Raw genomic sequence first — 22909 nt, 5'->3', positions numbered from 1 at the left:
GGAAAAGGAAAAATATGCAACTTTAGGCTTATGTTTTCAAACCAACATCGACTCTTCTTCTTCTTTTTTCTTCTTTTTTGTTTATAGCTCCACATACAAATTGTAGAGGCAATTGAGTTCACAATTGTTGGGGCATCTGAGTATTCTTTACAAGTTTATAGTCATCGTGGTTTGGGGCCTGCGAAAGGAATGGAGGATTGGCTTTCAGTTGCAGCTGCTTTGCTGGAGATGCAAAATGTGGATATCCTTGTCCCCGTTTGATGGTAAACGCATTAGGTGTTTACATCATTGAGGACCACGCTGCTGGGATTCAGACTTTAGATAACTCCAAACTCCAAAGTCCATGGGGAACCACTATACACTAATAGCCTCGCATTTTTTATTTGTTGAGCCTAAACAATAGCTGCTGGGGCCAAACTCAACTTCCTACGATGGATGTGACTGAGCGTGGTTCTCTTCTGTGTGTATGTGCGTCTGTGCGTGTTCTCAATGGTTAACCCTTGTACTGTCTTAGTTTTTAAAAAATTTTGGTAAAAGCAAATATGGCCTTCTTTTTTTTTTTTTTTTTTGTAATAAAAAGGATTATATATTGAACAAACTTAAATTATAGGTACAAAATGAGGGAAGTAAATTCCCTTAATATCTGCATCTACTATATTTCTCAAGGCACGAGAGACACTATTATAACATGCAAAATTCATGTCTTGTTGAGTATCCAATTTCGCTAATCTGTTAGCACATTGGTTTGCTTCTCAATAAGCATGTCTAAGTGTGACTTTCGGCAGAGCAAAACTTAGAAACCTGCAATCAGAGATAATTGAAGCATACTCATGAGTTGAGTATCAGGAACCTGCAATCTGGCCTTCAATATATAGCATATGTGTAGTTTTAGTCTCTAAAATTTTGACAAGAGTAACTTTAGTCTCCAATACGTTCAATTTAAAGCAGATTTAGCACATTTGAAGAATTTTTTTCAATTATTAATAGAATTTAGCCACGTCTAATCACATGTCCGTTAAGTTAACTTTTAAAATAAAGAAACAAAATAGTAGCTGACTTTAAACAATAAGGACTAATAACTTATATGCTAATTAATTAACTAGCAAAAAAAAAAGAAAAATCGTAACCTAAAAAGCTAAAACTAGTCGGAGCAACCAATTTATTGATCTAGTACTTATTTTTACTTTGTACCCCACTATCTCCAAACAAAAAATTATAATTTTTATTTTTTTGTATAGATTTCCATTTTTTATTTCTTAGTTAATAAGTTACAAGCGTGCCATCACATGAATTATTCTTATTATTCAAGATTACTCACTATTTTATTATTTTTTTAAGGACGTTTAATTCAATAAATATAGAACTACGCATCCTTTCAATTGTCCTAAATTTGCTTCAAATCGATAACATCAAGGACCAGATTTGTTTTTGACAAAACGTTTGAACTAAAATTAAGTATTAAACATTTGAGATTAGATTTATTTTTGTCGAAACTTTAAAGACCAAAATTGCACGAGTGTCAAACAATGAGGATCAAAACTGTATTTCTCCGTGATTATAAAATGAAGCAATTCCCAGCTATTGGAACTGGAAGGGTTTATTACCTGTGTTAGTGACACACTCGATGGCTCAAAGTGAGTAAGGTTTAGCCTGCTGGGCCTTTTAGCGGTAGAGCCCGTCGTTTAGAGACTCGAAAAATTTCAACGGAAGCCCAAAAATAGGCCTATGATCCGACCCAGGGTGCCATTCGAAATTAAACAGCAGCGTCCTTCGTCGCTGCTCATTGTGATTTGTGTCACATAGAGCAGCAGCAAAATCTGAGACCTCAAAGAAAAACAGAAATGGCGACGGCGTCGTCTTGGGTGGCAAAGATTCTGAACCCAAAGAGCAATCCCTTGGCCGCTATGCACATGAAGGCCATCTCTACCCGCCTCCGCAAATACGGTTCGTTTCCTTCATATTCTTTGTTCTTTTTTTTTTTTGGGCTGGGTGTTGAATCAAATATCCATATAGTATTGCAATAGAATTAGAGGGAGTAACATTTTTGGGATGATTTCGTTTTTTTAATTTTTTTTTAAATTAACAATAAATAAATGGGGAAGATGGATTTGAATGATAGGGTTGAGGTATGACGACCTGTATGATCCGATGGAGGACATGGACATCAAAGAAGCATTGAGACGGCTTCCTCCAGAAGTTGTGGATGCTCGCAATCAGCGGCTTTTGCGGGCCATGGATCTCTCCATGAAGCATCAGTACCTTCCCGAACACCTCCAGGTCCCATCTACTTTCCTCTTCCCTTTCTTTTGTTTAATTTTTTTAGTTAAATTTAGATAATGAATTTTTCAGTTTATAATTTTTTCCGATCGTCGAAATAAGAACCTGTGTAAATGAAGATGCTTGTTGTTGGTAATGCAGGCACAGCAGACGCCATTCAGGAGCTATCTTAAAGATATGGTAGCTCTGGTACCTCCTCTCTCTCTCTCTCTAGGAAAATCAACTTCTGATTCCATTTCTGAATAGGTTTTTGAGATTAGTTCTTTCTCTCTAAGCAGGCGTTGTTAAGGCCTGAACCTGATATTCCTTTCAAGTTATTATTTTTTCTGCTTTAATTTCGATTTTTGTCTCGCGTTTGATTTGAGTAAAGCAGAAAAGAACTCCTATATTAGTTTACAGCCAAAATGGACATTCAAGATAGTATTCAAGTCATGTTGATGTTAAGTTTCAACTTTTCTTTCTTCTTTTTCATTTTTTTTTCCAGGAGTAGAAGGAGAATGAAGGTAGGCATTAGAACTCAGCATTCACCATCATATGATAGTCACAAGCTTAGTGCACTGTCATAGGTTTTGAGCTTTCTCAGTTTTTTATACTGCTGAGACAGCGAGCTGGACAATAAGGCCTGACTATCAAGACTGTTGTCCTCTTGTTTTTTAAAACCACCCGTTAGAGGGCAGGCTTGCACATCATGAACTGGTTCCTCCTTTCTTAGATGACTGTATATGGTGAAGAAGCCTCAACTGGTTATCGTTTTACAAGTAGATTTGAAAATGAAACCTTTTCACAAGGTTCTAACATAACTTAGGCATCCAAAAAACATTTTCCATGCATAGATCTGTGGGTCAATGTGAAACTTGTATTTCTTCTGTTGAAAGGCAAGTGTACTTGTATCCTATTTTTGTAACTAGAGAGGCCCTTCAAAAGAGGTTTTGTTTTGGGCAGAAATATCAACTAGTTCAAATGTGAATCAAGTTATTCAAGGTTGCTGGCCAGTGAGTAGTTACACGATAACTCGTCGAAGTTGTAGTCTTAGTTCCCTGTTTGTTGATTTTAATAGTTGCTGTGGAGTGCATTACAAGTATCAATGCCACCAGATTTGCTAATGTATAGTGGCAGCTTACTAACATGAATATCAGCTGTGTATGCGCACGGTGTATTTAGCGATATTTCAGTTTCATTCCTCATTAACTAATGAAAATGCTGAAATTTTTTTGTCTTTGGCAGGTAAAGAGGGAGAGGGCAGAGCGTGAAGCTTTGGGAGCTTTGCCTCTTTATCAGCGTACACTTCCCTAAGCTTGGTATTTCCTCAGGTCACGCAAGTTAGATGCTCTTAGAATTCGGTCTAGCGAATAATAGCTGTAACATTTCATGGGGAGGAAGACCTCCATGGAATGCAATTGATGGGATTTTGGATCCAATCGATGATTTTTCTGTTACAGCAGCAGAGTTTCTGAGCCTGCAGGCACATGTTTTTTGCCCTAATAAGTCTTCACGCAAATGCATATTGAAATTTTTGGCACGCAAACCGCAGCTGTGAACCTTGCATTTCCATTTTTCTTGGTCATCTTGTGCTATATAGTATTCATCAGGTTCTTGATAATGCTGATACTGCTTTGGACAAACTTGTTGGACTGCTTCCCGTGTTTGGGCTAACAATAAATAATACGTAAGGCTCATGGTCAATGCGTGAGTTTTGGTTGCTAATTGTATCACGGACGTCCTCCTGCTCAGCGTTTCGAGTGGTGTAACCCAATATTCCGGTGAATGTGCGGGATTGTAAAGAACAATAATTTTATTTTCTTCAAATCGAACTGGAAAGCCGCTTTCAGCAAACCACAAAAATTTTAAAATATCAGATCTCCCGGTTCAATCCTGTAGATGGTAGTTAATTTTCTACTGAGCCCATCGAAGATGCAAAATTTCTTTCATGTAGCGCGGCACGCACAAGCTATAAATTTATTTATTTATTTTTTTTTGTGGGATCAATCTGTAATTCCCATTCTTAATTTTACACTAATCTATAGTAGGGGAGGGGTTTAACTAAGCACCTTTTCCGTTCGGCCATGAAAGTGTCCACTTTCCAGAACAGAGTTGAATTCAAAGTCATTGCGCATCGCGTTGTGCTAATGAAAAAGCGGAGGTAGAATAATGAAGTCCGATTTCAAGGCCCATAGGAGAAGTCCAGATTCTGAATAAATCGTTTCTTGATCCAATTATTGCCAGCCATGGAGACCAGCGGCAACGGCATCAACAGAGACAAAGATGTCGAAGTCTCGTGCTGCCCAGCCAGCGGAATATGCCATTCAACACATGGATCATTTTTTCCCTCAACCCCCGTGTCCCATAACGTCAATATTGTACACTTTCTCTAAAACTATTCAACCCCCGTTTTGGAACGCCCCGGTATCTGACAAAGTCGGCAAAGCGAGGTTCGTCGACAGCGACACGTGCCGTCCTCCTCTCTCCAATCTCCATGCCATGCCCATTCACCCCTACAAAATGCCAACAAGAAGGAAACCTTCCGCCTCTCCTCCCGGACCACACTGTTCCGTTTCAAATTTTACAAACGTGGCCGTGTCAGCAACCTCATCATCTTTGTCACAGCTTTTGCACGTTAACACCACCTTTCTTCGAAACTCCATTTCAACAAAGGAAAAACTGCAGCCAAAAGACGAAAAATTGTCATATTCATTAATTAAGCAATATGCGCCAGTGATTAGGCTAAATCATTTCGGCTCAATTTTTAATCATTGAACGACAGCAGGGAGAACCTAAATCCAAATGGAATCGAGCAATAATAATATTTTATAATCGAAGAAAAGGGGGAATGGATATGGCTGGACAGACGTTAGTAATAGGTACCGACTACCGATGGATGAGGCTAGATGACATGAATCATTACCAAATGGATCTCCTGAAAAGAGGGATACCCTAATTCTTTAGCCAGCTCCACCCTTCCAGAATCCCAATTTCCGCTATCTGTCCGGCCAAACCAAGGGCAGTTTCGTCCTATTCACTATTCAGTCCTCCGGAGTACCGGCACAAACGGTTAAAACTTATGCATAAAGTAAGAGTCAGACGGTCAAACCCTCGCTCCAGCGTTACTCGTCACCTCCACGTGTGCATCTTATCCAATCCACCCCTTTATATACCATCTCCTATCTCCGACACTCCTCCGTAACCACTTTGGCCCCTAAAAGTTTCCTTAGCCTTAAAACACACACAATCGCCCCCTTCAAAAAACGCACACAACTCCTCTGTCTCTCTACAAATACTTACACAATTTCCACTCCGCTGATACGTACCACATCTCTGGTCCAGTGATCTAAATGGCGACTACTATGTTACCGATCAGCGCAGTCGGAGTGAGAGCCTGTGCGAGTACCGGCCCCCGGAAAGCTGACGTAAATAACCGGAAGAGTTCATCTTCCAACTGGTGGTCCCCAATCTTCGGCTGGTCTGCTGAGCCGGACTACATTGACACTGATAACAAGAGAGGTGATTTATCATCTATTAGTAAAAAGTCGGAGCCGGATCAGGATCCTAAGCCGGTGGCAAAATCTCGGTTTGCTCCTGGTTCGTTCACGGCGGAAAAGGCCAGGCAGCTCCGGATGATGACGACTGGGTCGTCTACGTTTCATGACGTCATGTACCACTCTGCCATCGCCTCCAGACTCGCCTCCGATTTCTCCGGCCGCTCCGAACTATAAATCGCCTGCACAACAGCTATAAATAATTTAGAAATCTGTTGGCGTTTAGGTGGAAGTCGTAGTTAATTTTTTTTTATTTTCTTTTTCCTAATCTTATTTTTATTAATTGAACAAAATGTGAAGGCCTTAAGATCAGACGGTAATGATGTAGATTATCATGTATTGTTGCATGATAATGTAGATCTGATGATGGATAAGCATGTAGTACTTAAGTATCTCTCTCTTTTTTATTGTTGCTTAAGTCAATGCTTATTACACTACTGTATCATTACATATGTAAATGCTTGTATGACGTGGAGAAGTCGATGATTGGATTAAATTATTTTGGATGAAGATCAGATGATTCATCACTCTATTATTTAGTTTATTGACAACTGATGATGCGATGCTTGGCCAAATAAATCACGGATTAGTGTCCTCAACTTCATATTTTCTTGATCAACAAATCACGGATGGTTGGTTCCGCTGTATGGGCAGCAATTGCAAGCAAGAACGATGCAGGAGTTAATATGTGGGGTAGATAATTCTGCCGAGGTTTGAATGGGTAGAAGCCCGATGCAGTCCAGTACGAGTTAATCGAACTGTTTTTAGCCAAGGCCTCAGGGAGTCTGTTTGACGACATTTTTTTACTTTTTCGTTGCTTTTCCATCCAAGTGGGGTTCACATTCTGATTTGACGATTTTGTTTACTTCTGAGTTCTGATACCTTTTCATTCAAAGTGGATGGCATATTCCGGAGTACACTTCTGATTCTGTGTGCTCTGAACCTGTGGACGATGGATGGTGTATAGATATTTCCTCCTAGAAAAATAGGAGACAGGGAAAGACTCGGAGCCAAGTCCCGGACATCAAAATATCGTCGAGCATATAAATGAAAAAAGAAGAATATGCTCTCCATGTGACTGATTCAGTCTATACTCAGAAAAAAAAAAAAAAAAGTAATTATGAGAAAGGGTGGCAAAAGAATATTCAAGGAAACTATTTCAGAATAAAAATTAAAATATGGTGCTTCACTTGCCTCTTTCCTGTGTACTCCGTGTGTTTTACTTTTACCCATTGAAGGTACAACTTCGAGTCAACCATTGGCCACCAAGGAGGGACACCAAGGAGGGACAGGGAAAGGGAAAGACTGGGAGCCAAGTCCCGGACTATAAATCCCTCCGGACATTAAGACCCGCCTGGACTGTGGATAGGAATTTAAATTTCACTCGCAGTGAAAAAAATTCAAAAAAAATTAAAAGAGGATGTCAAAACACCGTTTTGATCCAATAAAAATTCAAGTCAATTGATCAGTTATCTTGCTCATTCGCTGTAACATGCAGAAGATTGACCTTTTCATTCCTGTGAAACAAAATAGGCCTTTTGCAATGCAACCTACAGTCAATATTGGGTTCATGCTTGACTAGCCAAATAGACAAATGACCCTGCATTTTTTTTCTCTCCCATATTTTTATTTGCATAAGTATTTCACCTTTACGATAAAATTTATGAAGATTGGTTTTATATTGTACAAAGAAATACACTATCTAATTCACCAATTCATGGGAACAAACTGAAGTTTTGTATTTGAAAAATGTTTCAATGAGCATATAAAAAATAGCCAGAGAGAGAGAGAGAGAGATTGAAGCGGCACGGTGAGTGGAACTCCATAATTTTCCATTAGCTTGGGGCATTGCCTATGAATTGGTGTAACAAAAGAGTCCGTTGAATCTCTAGCAGTCGATTCATTGCTTTATTGAAACCGTTTGAAGGCTTGAAGCTAATATGGAAGAGATAATAATGGCAAACAACGGTGAAAAATCAAACCCTAGATTGTCAGCAATACATCATGTTGTTCCAAGATATTAGAGCTGCATGTCATTTGCAAAATGGTGGCTACGTTGCTTCCAAAATGCAGACCTCGCACTGCATTTTGTTGATTCACTTGCTCTCAGCATCATATATATCTGTTCTGGATACGTCGATTAAGGAAAACATGAGAATGTCCAAGAACCATAAAAATCCAATGCTTTCAATTCCCAAAAATTTCAAGCGTTGAAGCATTCATGATGATTGCATCACTTTGGCATCTAATTCAATATCTCCGTCCACCCACACAAAATAAATTAAAAAAAGGAAGAAAGGAAAGGGCAGTGTGGGAACAGTCAAGGCATTCTATAAGGCTTGCAGATCACACAATTATTCCAGAAGTAGCAGAAATAGCCATAATTCTGGTGAACAGTAGAGATAGGAAAGAGGGGAACAATAACAAACTAAATCAAGTGCAAGTGAGCGTCATGTGCAGAATGAACTCAAGAAGTAGTGGTGTCTGATCACCTATATTCCAGAAGCCCCACGAATGCAGGATGCAATGATTATTAAACTTGATAAGGAAGAGTTTATAAGTAACTCATAGAGTGCCTCCTAAATCCTAACGAAAGTCCAAATTCTACTTGTGTTTTAATTGTGATTATATAAATTTCAAAATGAATACCATGAACCAAGACAGGCTGCATCTAAGCACAGTCTTTACAGGTGCTCATCCAGATTGCAACAGCAAATGTACTAATTAATCAAATGAACAACATCCGTTGTTCTCAAAGACTTCAATTCTACTGGCTTACTGATGCAAACATCCCAAACTCCTCAGTATTTTTTTTTTTTTTTTTGGGTGAAAAAGATAGGTAAACAGTAAAACTTTTTCTGTGTGGTCATGATACATAGAAAAGCAAAAGTTCAAGTTGCAAAATCTCCCAGTTTAATTGTTTTCCTAGTTGCAGGTAGGATCTATAAAAATTTGGTGAACCAGCAGCCACAAAGTCTGATCTTACATTAGCATAATGGCATATCTCCTGTACTAAAATTCTAATCTAAATGCCAAACCAATATTTTAGGTTCACCATACATATATTTTATAAACAATACCTTTAAACAAAGACAGCAACACAGACAAAGTGTGAAACTAATCCCAGTGGTTCAACTGTTGCATTTGGCTTGCAAATTGCCCCCAGCAACAACACAAGGCAGCTAATCGGATACGGTGAATTTAAGACCAAATCATCTACCTTAGCAAAGAATAACAACACCTGTTTCATTTTTCTTCTTCTCTGAAACAGAGAATGGAAGAAGAAACTAGTTAAACAATACGACGGTCAAAATGCTAAAACATGCAGCGACCTAGTATTCCTTCATTTTCACGCATGTGATCTCCCAGTCACTACTTCCTGACTGACTATCAACAATTTCGTCAATTGACTATTGTTATAAACTTTTATTCTGTATTTCTTTTCCTTGATGAGTGAATATTCAGTTTACCATGTCATTTTCTAGTCGCAACTATATCCTTGACCATGTGCCCTACACATATGCTGTTCTAAGTTCATTGCCATCTGAATTCAACTTCAGGCCCCAACTTAAGTAGATGGTCCTCTAAATCACTCGTTACAAGCACGGCAGCTTTCCTCTTGCAAATCATATTCCAATACCAGGGATTATCATCCATTATAGACACTGCAAATATTTAGACAATTTTTCTCCAACGAACTAACTTCCCCATATTATTCCTATGAATTTTCTTTAAGAAAAAAAATTCCTAAATAAATCTAAGTTTTAAATCAAATGAGTAATTTTTGAAATAAAGTTTTAAAAAAAAATTGTCTGAGAATCGAATGAACCTGTAATTACCAATTTTACTTATGAATAATGAGATCAATCACTGAGCTACATTACGCCCATTGGAATTGATAGTTATCATAGGAAACACAAAAGGTTAAGGACACAAAAAAAGGAGGTGCTAATGTAAGAAAAAGAATCGAAGGATACACCAAATAAAAGCCATGAGCAAATGCACCAGCCAAAACAGCAGTGAACAAACGATCCCTCAGAACTGGCCTATGCCGCAACGTTAGCCGAACTGACAACAAGAAGCAAAATAACATAAAAGCAACAATCCTATTAGAACATTGACAGCATTAATCCCATGTAGTAATCCAATCTCAATAAAACAAAGAAGAAAAATTCTGGTAACGAGAGGCGTACAAAGCAACGAACTTACTAAGTGGAAGAACAGGAGCGTAGATTAGAGGTACCAAGAACTTAAAAGGGGGTCCTTTATTTTGCCTTCTAACCACTTCCCTTCAACAACAGAATCTATTCAATTCAGAATAACTGATGAAATTTAAATTACTCTAAGATGTCATTTGCAAGGGAAAAAAAATGGAGATCAACGGGGTTGGGATCAAATCAATCAAAATCGTATCCAGAAAGAAATAGAGACAGATCAAAAGGCTTACTGGTTTGCTGTATTCGACGGGGTGGCCATGGCTGTTAAGCTTGAGACTTTTTTTTTTTTGACAAAACCAACAGCTGAATTAAATCTTAGGACTAACCTTTTCCTCCGATGGCAGAGGATGCATCAGCGATAAAAAGCAAGGAAATTCTATACACTGTAGGTGCTAATACTTGTACTTTCTTCGTATTGGATATCGGGATTTTCCCTATTTTTAAGGTGGCTTGAAATTTTAATGGCTTTCTGTCTCCTCTCCTCTTTTCTCTTTTCTTTTTCTTTCCTTTCCCCCACAATTCACTTTTTCGTTTCCTGCGTGTCTTAAAATGGGCCGGGCTTTTGGCAACGTTGGCGTGCGCTGGATCTATTGGCTTGACAAATTGAACGATGCGTCACGTATGTATTCATTTTTGGAAATTGTTTATACATACAAAAAGAGATACATGTGTAATATAGTGTAAAATGAATATGTAGAGAGGGACTGTACCATTTGGATCATGAGGTATACATAAGCGAATCTACAACATCAATCGTGTGAGGGAACTAAAGAATGCAGCAAAGTTTGGATTGGTAGGGCTGCACACGAATCAAGCCACTCGCGAGCGGCTCAAGTCAAGCTCGAATTGAGCTCGATCAATATCGAACTCGAGTCGAAATTAAATTCGAACTCGAGTTCAAAATATTAAACTCGTCGCGAGCTCGAGTATATATATATATATATATAATATTTTTTATTTTTTTATTTTAAGTATATATATATTTTTTATTTTAAATATATATATATTTTTTATTTTCTTATTTTAATTGTAAAATTATATATATATCATTAATATTTTATTATTTATTAAAAAATATTATTTTATTTATTTTTTTTAAAATAAAATAATTATTTTTTTATTTTTTCGAGCTCAAACTTTAAATTGCCGCTCGTTGAGCTCGAGTTTGGTAAAATTTAGTCGAAACTCAGCTCGATTAACCCAAAACTCGACTCGTTTGTAGTCCTAGTTGAGTACACTCTCTTTTTTTTTTTAATTAATGTTTCTTATCCAAAACAATGTAGATACACCTAAAACTATTTATCAAAGCAGTATAAATTTTTGTTTTGCATATATATCATGTATTTAAACCCTCTAATGTTATGTGTCTACAAGCGAAGGATACATTAATGTTTATGTTAACAAGGTAAACACAATTCAATGTGCTTGGATAGTGATTATTTGGGATAAGCTTTTCAAAAAAAAAAAATTGTAACATTTTTTTGATGCGATGTATGTGGGATAAAAAAGTGATTGAAAAACATGTTGAGAACATGAACAAGTAAAATCGTGCAAGCAATTCACTGTCCAAACAAGAGTACAAGACCAATGATTTTTAGGTCGAGAATTCATGGAAGCCCAATAAAGCCCAGCAGCTTGGCCCAACCAATGTCCATGACATGCAGAACATGGTTGTGGGGTCCGGGAGATGGACAAGCCCGGTAGCTTTAAAAAATGGAAAAATAAGAGGGGATAAAAGATTCAAAGTACAGGTGGACTGCCGACTCGACGAACAGACAAACGGGAGAATTGACGAATGTGAAGGCACGAAATAGTTTGCAATTCTTTCCAACCAAAAAGCGAGGTGCTACTGGTATCTTCTGGAAGAGTTAATTAGTAAAAGAGTATCTGCCGCCGCTCAAAACAGTTGGGCGGAGGGGGGGGGGGGGGGGGTAGCGTCCAAAGCAAGCCTAAGTACAGTTTACGCTACTTTCTCCACTTGTTTTTTCTTTTTGTGTTCGTCTACTGCTTCTTCTTTTTCTTCTTCTTCTATATAAAGTCGTACAAACGGACTCTTCCCTCCTGCTCTACTGTATCATCTCACGCTCTCAATCTCGATCTCCACCGTCCGTTAGCTCGTACTTGCAAAATGGTATTTCTCTTTTCTATTTTTGCTGATTTTCAAATAATTTAAAATTTCCCTTTTTTATGGTTGTACCTATTCCTACATGTTTGTAATTATTGTTGTTCTAATCTACTGGTTTCTAGGCTTTTCAATTTGGACTTTTGTGATTTTCTATTGAGATCTGCTCCTTTGCTGCTGTGACCACTCTATGTTATTAGGATTTTATTCCATATCGTATACTGATATTTAAATTATTTTCCAAAATCTGTACATATCAATGGAAGATAGAAACAACAATTTCGTCTGCTTTTGCATTGACCTTTTTTTTTTTAAATGTCAAATTCTTTGAGCGATGGAGCAATGTAGTCATAGCGTTATGGATTTTTTTTTAAAAGAAAAAGAAAAATGATTTTGTTTGGATTTCTTAATCAGATGGTACAGCGTCAATTGATCGAGTACGTATTACGAAAGAATTTGTATTCATGATTCCTATCTTTATCTTTCTCGGTATCTGATTCCCCTTTTTTTTCCCTTCCCTTTGGTTGGTTATGTGATTTCAGGCTTTGCCTAATCAGCAGATTGTGGATTACCCTAGCTTTAAGCTTGTGATTGTCGGTGATGGAGGAACTGGTATTATACAGTTTGATTTCATATTGTTAATGCTACTTCAGTTTTGCATGCTTAGTTTAATAATCTCTGCTGAGTTAAGTCGCTTCATTTTGCTTTAATTATTTAGTGGATAAAGTTGTGTTGTCAAAGAATTGAAGCACCTGCTAGACATAGGACAGCCCAAGGAAAAAAAATTATACTTTTGAATGTGGGTTATGTTCTTCTTCTTCTCTATAATGTAATTGGTTTAATACCGTGCAGGTAAAACTACTTTTGTCAAGAGGCACTTGACTGGTGAATTTGAGAAAAAATATGAACGTAAGTGGGTTCACCTTTTACCAATTTTCCTTTGCGCTGTAGTTTCATTAACGAGCAATTTTTTTGGGAAAGGAATTTCTTTGTCTGATCCTCTCTTGGGATGGTTTACAATTTCGACTTGACTCGTTTTGAGTGTGCTTATTTGTTAAACAGCAACTATTGGAGTGGAGGTTCACCCATTGGACTTTTTCACAAATTGTGGGAAACTTCGTTTCTACTGCTGGGATACTGCTGGGCAAGAGAAATTTGGAGGTCTTCGAGATGGCTACTAGTGAGTTGATTTGCATGGATCTGTTTGCGAACATAAGTTTGAGTTTGAATATATTTCTTTGAGCTGCTCAACCTTTACAGTGCACTACCTTTTGAAAATGGATAATGGTTGAAAATCTATATGGTGAAAAGTAACTGCAATGGGTTAGACTTGATTTTTTGAGGGTGAGAATTAAAATACGTCATTGTTGCTGAGTATTAGTGATAAGATCAGGACAGATGGATCTGTGGTCAACACAGATTGGATGTCATGCACGTGTACTAACACGTAAAAGCGGATTGATATCTTTCTGAATCTTGATGTGTAGGACACAGGGAACCCAAGAACATGGATATTGAAAACCAAATTAGAAAAGAGGAACAAATTTGGAGGACCCCATGTGAAAGGAATGGGTATCTTCAAGTGTCAGTGGCTTTCCGCAAATTAATGGGGTTTAGAGTCATTTCATTGCTTCCCTGGCTTAGAAATGCACAGAGTACTACAGAAATAGGATTATTCGTTATTATCTGTAGGGTTAAAAGTTCACAAGAATCATTCACTGTATGGCTTCTAAGTTTACCATTGCCTACATCTGCTCTTTTTTTCTCTCTTTTTTTTTTTTGGAGCTTAAATCTAGTGCTTTGCAAAATATTTCATGAAAAATGCTGGGCATTTCTCCTAGATTTTGATTTAAGTAAACAGAAGTTTGGCTATGGTATTAAATATGAAATTACAAAACCATAGCTGATTTTGATCTTCTAGATGGAGCTTTGTCTTTTTTACAGTTATTTTCATGTAAAAGTGCAGATAAATATAATTTTGGTTGAAAATGAAGCTGAGTTACCCAGTCTGTTACTGCTGATGCATCTTGGATTATTAGTACTAGTGCTAATGGCATACCTGCAATGTCTGCAATATGACAATATTCTATGTAAAAACTATTGTAGGGGTAAAATTATGGGCATTATGGGTGTAAAATTAATTTTATCCTTACCTTAGCTGTTTTATGTTGGCATGTTAGCATTTTGTCTTATGGATACCCTAGTTTATTTATCAAAACATTATGAGATTTTCAATTAGATTCTCATTGTTCACTTTTCAGGATGGGGTGGAAGTGAAAAAATGATTGATGTTTTACATAAATTTGTAAGACATTTTTTGGTTTGTAACTTTGTCCATTGCTAATGCTCCACCCCCTTTCTCTGTTGAAGTGCTTTGGCTGATTGTTAGTTTAATTGATTATTCTTGACCTTCCTTTCAATACATTTGTGGTAAATCTCTCTTTTACTGAACTTCAGAAATTGTGATGCAGCATTCATGGGCAATGTGCAATTATAATGTTTGATGTCACAGCACGGCTGACCTACAAGAATGTGCCAACATGGCATCGAGATCTCTGCAGGTTTGCCTGTGTATCCTTGGTGTGCTTTTTCCTAAATTTCTCTTGTGAGAGATTTATCTTTGGTATTTTCTAAGTATAATATGATTTGATATTTGCTGGACGTGACAGGGTTTGTGAAAGTATTCCTATTGTCCTCTGTGGAAACAAAGTTGATGTCAAGAATAGGCAGGTGAAGGCCAAGCAAGTTACATTCCACCGGAAGAAAAATTTGCAGTACTATGAAATTTCTGCAAAGAGCAACTACAATTTTGAAAAGCCTTTCTTGTACCTTGCCAGGAAGCTTGCTGGGTAACATAGAATTATAACGTTATTTGTTGTTGTCTCAGTAAAGAAATTGTGGCACCATTTTGAGCTTCTATTGTTGGTGCATGTTAGGGATCCCAATCTTCATTTCGTGGAATCACCTGCCCTTCTTCCCCCAGAAGTCCAGATAGATTTGGCTGCACAGCAACAGTAAGAGCATTTTTGAAGTTTAATCTTTCTTCTTTCTGTGGATAATAGAAATCACTGGTTGTTGAGACAAATACGCTGTAGTACAAGGATGTTTCATAAAGGAAGGGGCGTGAATTCTTTCTTCTAGGGCTTGGTGATTAGCAATAATGCTATTCCTGCTTGCATTGACAGCATTCTTTTATTTGTCAATTGGTTGGTTTCTGGTCATATGTTGTGAAACCCTTCAATAGTTGTAGAACTATCTAAAGGATCTAGTCTAAGTTGGACTCACTTGGCAATTTTGCAAAACATTAACCCGGTATCATACATCTATGCTTCTGCACTGTGGAAGTGCGAATGTGATGTTGGTATAGTTTCTTCTTCTGACCTCATATGAGGGAGGCTATGGGTGCACGCTGAATTCTCTTCAGGTTTTACTGCCTACTTTTCTGCTCATTGTTCCAATTCTTTGAAATCAATAGATTGGGATTTTTGGTTCTTTTAAATGTTGGATTTGATTCAAGTTTGTATTGTGGTGCATGCAACAGTTCAGATGTAGCAAGTATTTTTTGTTGGTGACTGAATACGGAATGGTAATTGTATGTGCGTGCTGGATGATGGTTATTGATTGTATCGTCTTCAGATTCAACTTATTTTTGGAAGATAACTGCTTGTTTCAACCTCTGCTCAAATGCGGATGCTCGTTACAAACTCTTAATTGCATGTCCAGGATAACTTTTCCTCTGGGCCCGTTGGTTGGTTACAAGTTCTATGACGAGAATCTGTCTTGAATTATGCTCACTCACTTTATTGTTTGTCTTTTCAGGCATGAGGCTGAGCTTGCTCAAGCAGCTATTCAACCACTCCCTGACGACGACGACGATGCGTTCGAGTAAATAAGATGGGTCGTTTGCTGCTACTTCACAACCTACTACCTCGCTCTTTTTGGTTGCAAAGTTTATGAACTTCTAGATAGTAGTAGTTTATTGCGACGATTAGCGCTAAGTAGGTTGTGATTTCGGGCGTCGGCGGGCTGTCAGCTGTTGGTACCCTTGTGTTGTGAGTAGGTATTGTAACAACAGCCAATGGCCAAATAGCCAATAGTCAAGAGGTACTCCCAGAAATTTTTACTTTCTACTGTTTGGGCGTCCCATTTGTTGTGATCTTGAACTTGTGAGGAGATGGAAAGTGGTAGACGTAACCCCCATTCAACAAGCGCTGGGAGTCTCTCAGTATTTACTCGTGTCATTGCTTTGTGTTCCAATCTGCCTCCAGAGTTCGGAAATCCTATGCGAAAACTCGTCGCCCGCTGTCTCTGAAGGTCGAAAGACGTTTTGATCTGTAGCGTCATACGGGAGCTATTGAAAAAAGGAATAACCCTGGAATGGAATGATTAACATTTACGCTTTTCAAAGATTTAGAAATTGGGGTCCATGATGTTAGAAAATCCCATCCCGCCTTTGCTTGCTACGAGATCGGCGCCAATGAGGGACGACTGCATGTTTGTTATTTAATGTTTTTCTATAATTTGTTTCTTGCGCGAATTTTAGCAAAAGAATTATTAGTATTTATTTTCAGCAGGGTGATAGCGTCAATTCACAAGGGGACTTTTGTGATATTATCCCAAAAGAAAAACCCTGGAGTGATTTGCGATTTTTAAAGGCTTCGAAAATGGATATATGAAAACCCTTCACGACGGCAAACGTTTGATTTTCTCGATTCACTTGGCTTGGCTTTTCTTCCCGAATTTTGTTGTTGGGTGACGTCTCTTTTCCCGATTTCGGGGATTAAGCAAACTCTCTACAGAATAAAGCAAAATATTTGGGGATTTCAAGTTTGTAGGCGCTACCTGAAACCCAAAAAAAAAAAAAAAAAAAAAACTTCGCCTTAAGTTTGTCCTCCGGGCCCGCCCAAATGCTTGGTTTTGAGTCAGTGTGTGCGGAGCTTTGAATAGGTTTCTTGGGGTGTGGGGGGGGGGGGGGGCGTGGCGCATGCGAAATCGGTGCAAATACTTTTTTTTTCTGACACTACTATGAGAGGTCCAATTTCAGACTTATGAACATAATGCCCTTGTCGTGTTTGGTCATTTAGGGCTAATGGTGGAAGGGTACGGGAAGTTGATCGCCTAGACAATCTTTCCCCTTATCGACCGTTGATAGAGTGGGGCACCTCTATTTTTGTTTCCTAATGGAAAGCACTTTTTGAGTTTATGTGAGTCCACAATATATCTGGGCCATGCCCAAGTGGCTATGAGCATTTTGCGCCCATTTGTTGCTATAACCTCAAGCAACCAGCAGTCCCTCCCCACTTTGCATGGAAAAGATCTTCATTATTTAACTGCTAGAATGGAAGCCCAGACAGAAGCAGCACGCCAATGTCCTACATCTACAGCTTTAAGTTTGTTTTCGTCCTTTGAACCTGAAAATGTGAGGTCCAGCGCGAAGGTTTTTGTACTCGTGTTTTTATGCTATCAACCACTAACATGTCTCCGATACATTTTGATCTTTGGAACCAGACAAGTGATCCAGAACTCGAAAACTAGGTGGGCCGCTCTTTTTTCTTGGTTCTCTTACTAGGCCTCAATTGTGGGCCCTTCTGTAGTATAGAGCCCAGCTGGAGCTAGATGGTACGCGTCCCCTGTTGCCTATTTGCTTACGGCCACATCCGTTGATAAAGTGCTCAATTCAGCTCTTTCTTTCTCTCTCTTTTTTTTAACCTTTTTTTTTTTTTGTTTTACCTGTTTTCCCTTGAACTTAGGGTCTATTCTTATCTGGTTTTTTTTTAGTAACTTTTGATTTTAGAAAATCTGTACGCGATGTTTTTATTGTTAAAATCACAAGTTGCAGAGTACTCTTACAAAAATCAATTGAATAACACGCAAAATAAATATCCTATGCTGTCTGTTCCTGTGTTTAGGCACTGAATATACGCTACATAAAGCAGACAGGATCATCTGTTCATTATATCTGTCAACTTTTATATCCAATACAAAATTACATAGTTTTACTTACTAATACTACTGATGTAGCACATAACATTGAATGCATATTTAGGAGGTGTTTGACAAATGGGTTTCAAATTTAATTATATTCATAAAATGATATCTGTTTATGCCCAATTGTACTACCCATAGTCTTTTACTTTGGAATTCCAAGCAGCGTGATTCAAATGAGATTAAGCAAGCATTTGAAAACAAGATCTTTGAATTTGTTAGAACTGCAGTTACATACAGTCATGTTGATTCAGAAAGTAGGCTGTCTATGCTAAAATTGAATTGAAAATTCATTTACCAAATACCCTCTAAATATATATTCAATGTTACGTGTCATATCAGCGATATTAGTTAATGAAACTACGTAATTTTGCATTGATTGAAAAAATGAATAAACATAATAGATAGAGGATCCTGATGCTACGCAAAGACACCCGTTACAATGATGACTCAAATAGTAGTACTGTGAACTTGTGCTGGTACAGGCACTAATGCATGTGAAATCTAAAAAATTGTGTATATTAAAAAAAAATAGAGAGAGAGAGAGAAGGGAAACATGGATACAAATCATATCGGCTTGCACAGTAACTGGGTCATGTGCTGCTTCTCTAATCAATTGGTCTGCGCAAGGGTGCAAAGGAGTCTGGTCCGATGGATCGCAATCCACAATATTTGGCCATGGCCACCAAAGGGCAAAGGCCAACCTTATCGACTCAGGGCATCTATAGACTTGTCTCTATCGCTGTCGGTTCGAAGCGCTCCCAATAGACCCCTTTTGGGTTTTGCCCTCAGTAATAAACACTAAACAGTGGAAATGATTGCCCCCTCCTACGGTTCTACCCACCCACTAATACTACTACTACTAATAGCCGAGCCCCATCATTCCAACCCAGACCCAGAACACAACGACTGAGTGGGTGCTCCTTCCTGTTCCCTCCCTCCCAGATTATACGGTAGAAAGAAAGAAGAAATGGCCTGCCGGTTTCACGTACAAATCGAAAATATAACTAGGAGAAAAGCTCTTACAACATGGCTTTGCTTTAGGAACGTTAGCTCCTCCAACTGCAATTTGCTGTTCGTTGAGCTCCCAAGGCCAAACATTCCAGTAACTTTCACTGTCGGTGGATGGTCGGAGTTCTGGGCACACTGATCTCCCAAGTGATCCAACAGCCCCCTCTGGCCTCTCCTCATTTTCTTTTCACAAGTCATCTTCTATTGCTATTTTGCCTCAATGCGGCTCCCCCATTCCTGTGTCCCTACTACTGTTTTGCTTTGTCCTTTCTTTTTTTTCTTTTCTTTTTGGTGAATTGGCTATTCCTTCCTTGTCTTGTTGATCGATCGTTGTTTCACTCGTATCGTCTTTGAATTTTCCCATGTCTAGAGTCCTTCTCATCCGGTTTTCCGTCCAATTAACGGATTTCGGTTAAAAAGAAATGACTTTTCAGCACAGTGGAAATTATGGATCTGTGACTCATTCATTATATATATACGCTATAAAATGGAAAACTGCAATTTTTGGTCCTTTTTTTTTTCCCTAAAGAAAACAAAGAGACGCAGGTAATTCTTTAAGTATTTTAAACAAGCCCACATCAGTAGTAGTACGTCAAGTTAACAAGAATAGTCCAAGGAAAAAGGGTGGTCAAGAGGGGTAATGATGCAAAAATAAGAGGCGTCCACAGTACCTGGAAAATGGGCATCAAAGTTGTGTCCTGTCCGAACAAGTACGTATACATATATGAAATATGAATTATGAAATGGGAGTACAAAACCAGGTATATATTAAGGGCACACGGTCCATGGCGTATGAATGCTCAATTTTGTAGAAAATGAAGACAGACCTGGGGAGTTGCCCTCATTAATAGGGCAAGGAGCAGCTAGCTATATACTACCACCATATAGGAAGGAGCACAAGGACACAAGACAAGAATAACATGATCGATCCCTTCATAAATACTCTGTTAGACATGCCCTGCACTTGCGCCATGTGCCAAGGCTTGCAATGGAGGAGCAAATGCAAGAGGCCAGGAAGCAACTGTCATTGTCTCTTAACATGAATTTATGCTATGACCTTTTGCCTCCATGATGCAAGCAGAACGTAAAACAGTCTGCGATGCTGAATCTCCCAAAGCTTCCTTTAGCTACCATCCCATTTTGTTTCGAGTCTTTTAACTGTCTCTCATCCTTACTTCTTGGAGGGGGAGCTGGCCATATGTTTCACCATGCAAACAATATAACATGCTGCAACATGTACATTTTTATGTTTCCGAAGCGAAAAACACAACACAGCTGACAGCACTACATTAATTTCTTTGGAATTCGAGATTGGCATTACCCTTGAAAATTTGTTCTTATTGCACAAAATCTACACCGGGTATTGTAATTCAAAAGGTAGGTAGCCAGCCTAATTTAGCTTTCTTTTTTTTTTTTTTTACTATGATTAATGACCTCTAAAATCTTTAGCCCTTTTAATTTCTAGGCTAACCTTTTTTTTTCTTTTAACGACAACGATAACATTTCTATAACCTATTTGAAACAACTATTTTATAACTAGATATGAGAACGGTGGAGCCTTTATGGTTGTAAACATTCATGTAGATACAGATGATTATGTACTAATGAACTGCTATTAAAAAACAAGGTATTAATGAACTTTTTTGCTCTTTCCAGAAAGCCGTCTTTTAAACCTGAGGTTTTATTAAAAGAAATAATATATATATATCTATGGAGAAGACAAAGAAGAAAACAAAGAGAGGAGGCAGAAAAAGCCACATTTTGAAACAAACAAACGCAGACTCTTTTGCAGCTGAGGCGAAGAGACAGGTTACCACCTGAAATTTGGCCTTATTCTTCAGTCGCAATCTGCAATTGCTCTTTGCCAGATTTCCATCTTGTCTACATGCTGAGCCATCCATCAGCTTTAATAATTTTTCGTATAAACGATCATCACCCCCAACACCCAAACCACACCCAAACAAATCTTTCCTCCACCTTTTCCACTTCCCCTCTTCATTCCCATGATTCTCTTTATCGCGTTCATGGGTCCTTTCTATTTTCTTTTCTTTTTTGTTGGCACTCTGAAAAATGGCAAAATCTTAACCCTCATTCATTACTAATGTTGACAGTTAACGAAACTCATCTAGCCTTTCTCCTTGCTTACTAATCTATTTCCATTTCCCGGCTGTAATTAAAGCACGTAATACATATCCCATTGAAAGGGGCCAAAGGCCACTTTCCAAGGTTCTACCAATGATTTTCTTTCGTACATAATAATGCTTTAACAGAACGTAAACTCCAGCTTCACTGGAACTTACTGCTGCTTTTGTATCTGTAAGATAATATTGAAACCCAAAAATAAAAAATTATTGTCCCATCGTACCAATCATGCTAAAGTATTGAACCCATAACATGCAAAGTCAAAGGGGAAAAAAGAAAGAAAGAAAGAGAGATGCACCCTATTTCATAACAGACTGGTTTTATATTTTGGGGTCACGCCCTAATTTGAAGAAGTCACTACTTTCTTCAACTTCCACGTTATGTTTCCAGTGGCGGAACCCAGAAACGGCTCGGGCCACATCATATTGGGGCTGGTGCTGAGGCTGGACCGAGTAGCTTGACTTGAACTCGCAAACTATTTGGTCAGGAGATCGGCTCAAGTTCGATTTGACCAAGTTCGATCTCGAGCTCGAGCTACTTGATAGAAGCAGCGAGTCGAGTTCGAGTTTCAATATTTTACACTCGAAGGTTTGACAAGCCTAATCGAGCTTTTTTCTAATATATATTTTAATTTTTATTATTGTAAAATGTCAGTAATATCCTTTCTTTAAAATTATACATAAAATATTAATTTTTATTACGTGAGTTTGATTAGACTTGATTGAGCTCGAATAGGTTCGATTTAACTTGATTTGAATTGATTATATTTAATTAAACTCGCGCTTGAGTTCGAGCTCGAGTAACGTAAATTGACGTTGAATTCGAGCTCGAGCTTGAATTCTAAAAGCTCGACGAGCTCGAGTTCGATCTCTATCTCGAGCTTAGTTATTTTACTTTGAGTCGAGCTCAAGTAGTGCACTACTCGAGCTCGACTCGACTTGAACGCACCCCTAATTGGGGCTAATTACATTTACGAACAAAATCATTTTTGTGTACAGGACTTTAGAAATTATTTGACCCAGAATTGTATTAAATCTAAGGGCAAATACATCAGTTTGAACTGAACAAGCTCGACTCAACTTCCCACTCATGCACGAGTTCACACCACTAGTTATCAATTTAACACAAGCCAAGTAAGAAACTAAGTATTATAAAATGATCGAAAGTCTCTTTGCTTTTCCAATGTAAAACAAAATCTTTTGAATACTCATTTATTTACCACATGTACAATATGTACATAGATTGTCTTACATAATAATATCACGTATCATCTATGCTCATTTTTTCTTATTTCATGGTACTATATGGTCATTTTATTTACCAAGTAGATTCCAAATAAGTCCTTAGACCAAACGTGTATAAATATTTTTTTTAATGAATAAATAGTGTAACAATTTAAGAATGCGAATGCGCTGAACAACCAACGTGCCTAGTCTAGATAATTTAAAAATATATACATACAGATCAATAGGACATATAGATATGTGCGGTGCTGTCAAATATGATTACCAGCCTCACTCTGGAAGGGGAAGCAAACAAATTAAATCAGTCCAAATGCAATCTCGTGAATTTGCACAAATTTATAGTATAAGATGAGTCGAGTGTCCTTTAAAAAAAAAGGG

General features: G+C 38.0%; 2 protein-coding genes across 2 annotated transcripts; both read left to right on the top strand.

Annotated features, from left to right (window-relative positions):
* The first annotated feature begins 1755 nt into the window (after positions 1 to 1755).
* On the top strand, positions 1756 to 3877 carry LOC113691710 (cytochrome b-c1 complex subunit 7-2, mitochondrial-like). The gene is made up of 4 exons (XM_027209981.2): positions 1756 to 1944; positions 2120 to 2277; positions 2419 to 2466; positions 3502 to 3877. The coding sequence occupies exons 1-4, from the start codon at positions 1842 to 1844 to the stop codon at positions 3568 to 3570; spliced, it is 378 nt and encodes a 125-aa protein (XP_027065782.1). The 5' UTR covers positions 1756 to 1841; the 3' UTR covers positions 3571 to 3877.
* A 7923-nt stretch (positions 3878 to 11800) lies between these two features.
* On the top strand, positions 11801 to 16390 carry LOC113693625 (GTP-binding nuclear protein Ran1A). The gene is made up of 8 exons (XM_027212185.2): positions 11801 to 12158; positions 12692 to 12761; positions 13002 to 13058; positions 13212 to 13329; positions 14621 to 14710; positions 14819 to 14998; positions 15086 to 15163; positions 15969 to 16390. Exons 1-8 carry the CDS (start codon positions 12156 to 12158, stop codon positions 16036 to 16038), a joined length of 666 nt encoding a protein of 221 aa, XP_027067986.1. The 5' UTR covers positions 11801 to 12155; the 3' UTR covers positions 16039 to 16390.
* Positions 16391 to 22909: the final 6519 nt, after the last annotated feature.

The sequence above is a fragment of the Coffea arabica genome, chromosome 6c, assembly GCF_036785885.1.
Source record: "Coffea arabica cultivar ET-39 chromosome 6c, Coffea Arabica ET-39 HiFi, whole genome shotgun sequence".
Classification (NCBI taxonomy): Eukaryota; Viridiplantae; Streptophyta; class Magnoliopsida; order Gentianales; family Rubiaceae; genus Coffea; species Coffea arabica.
The sequence above is the reverse complement of the archived record's forward strand: the minus strand, read 5'-3'. Positions and strand labels throughout refer to the sequence as shown.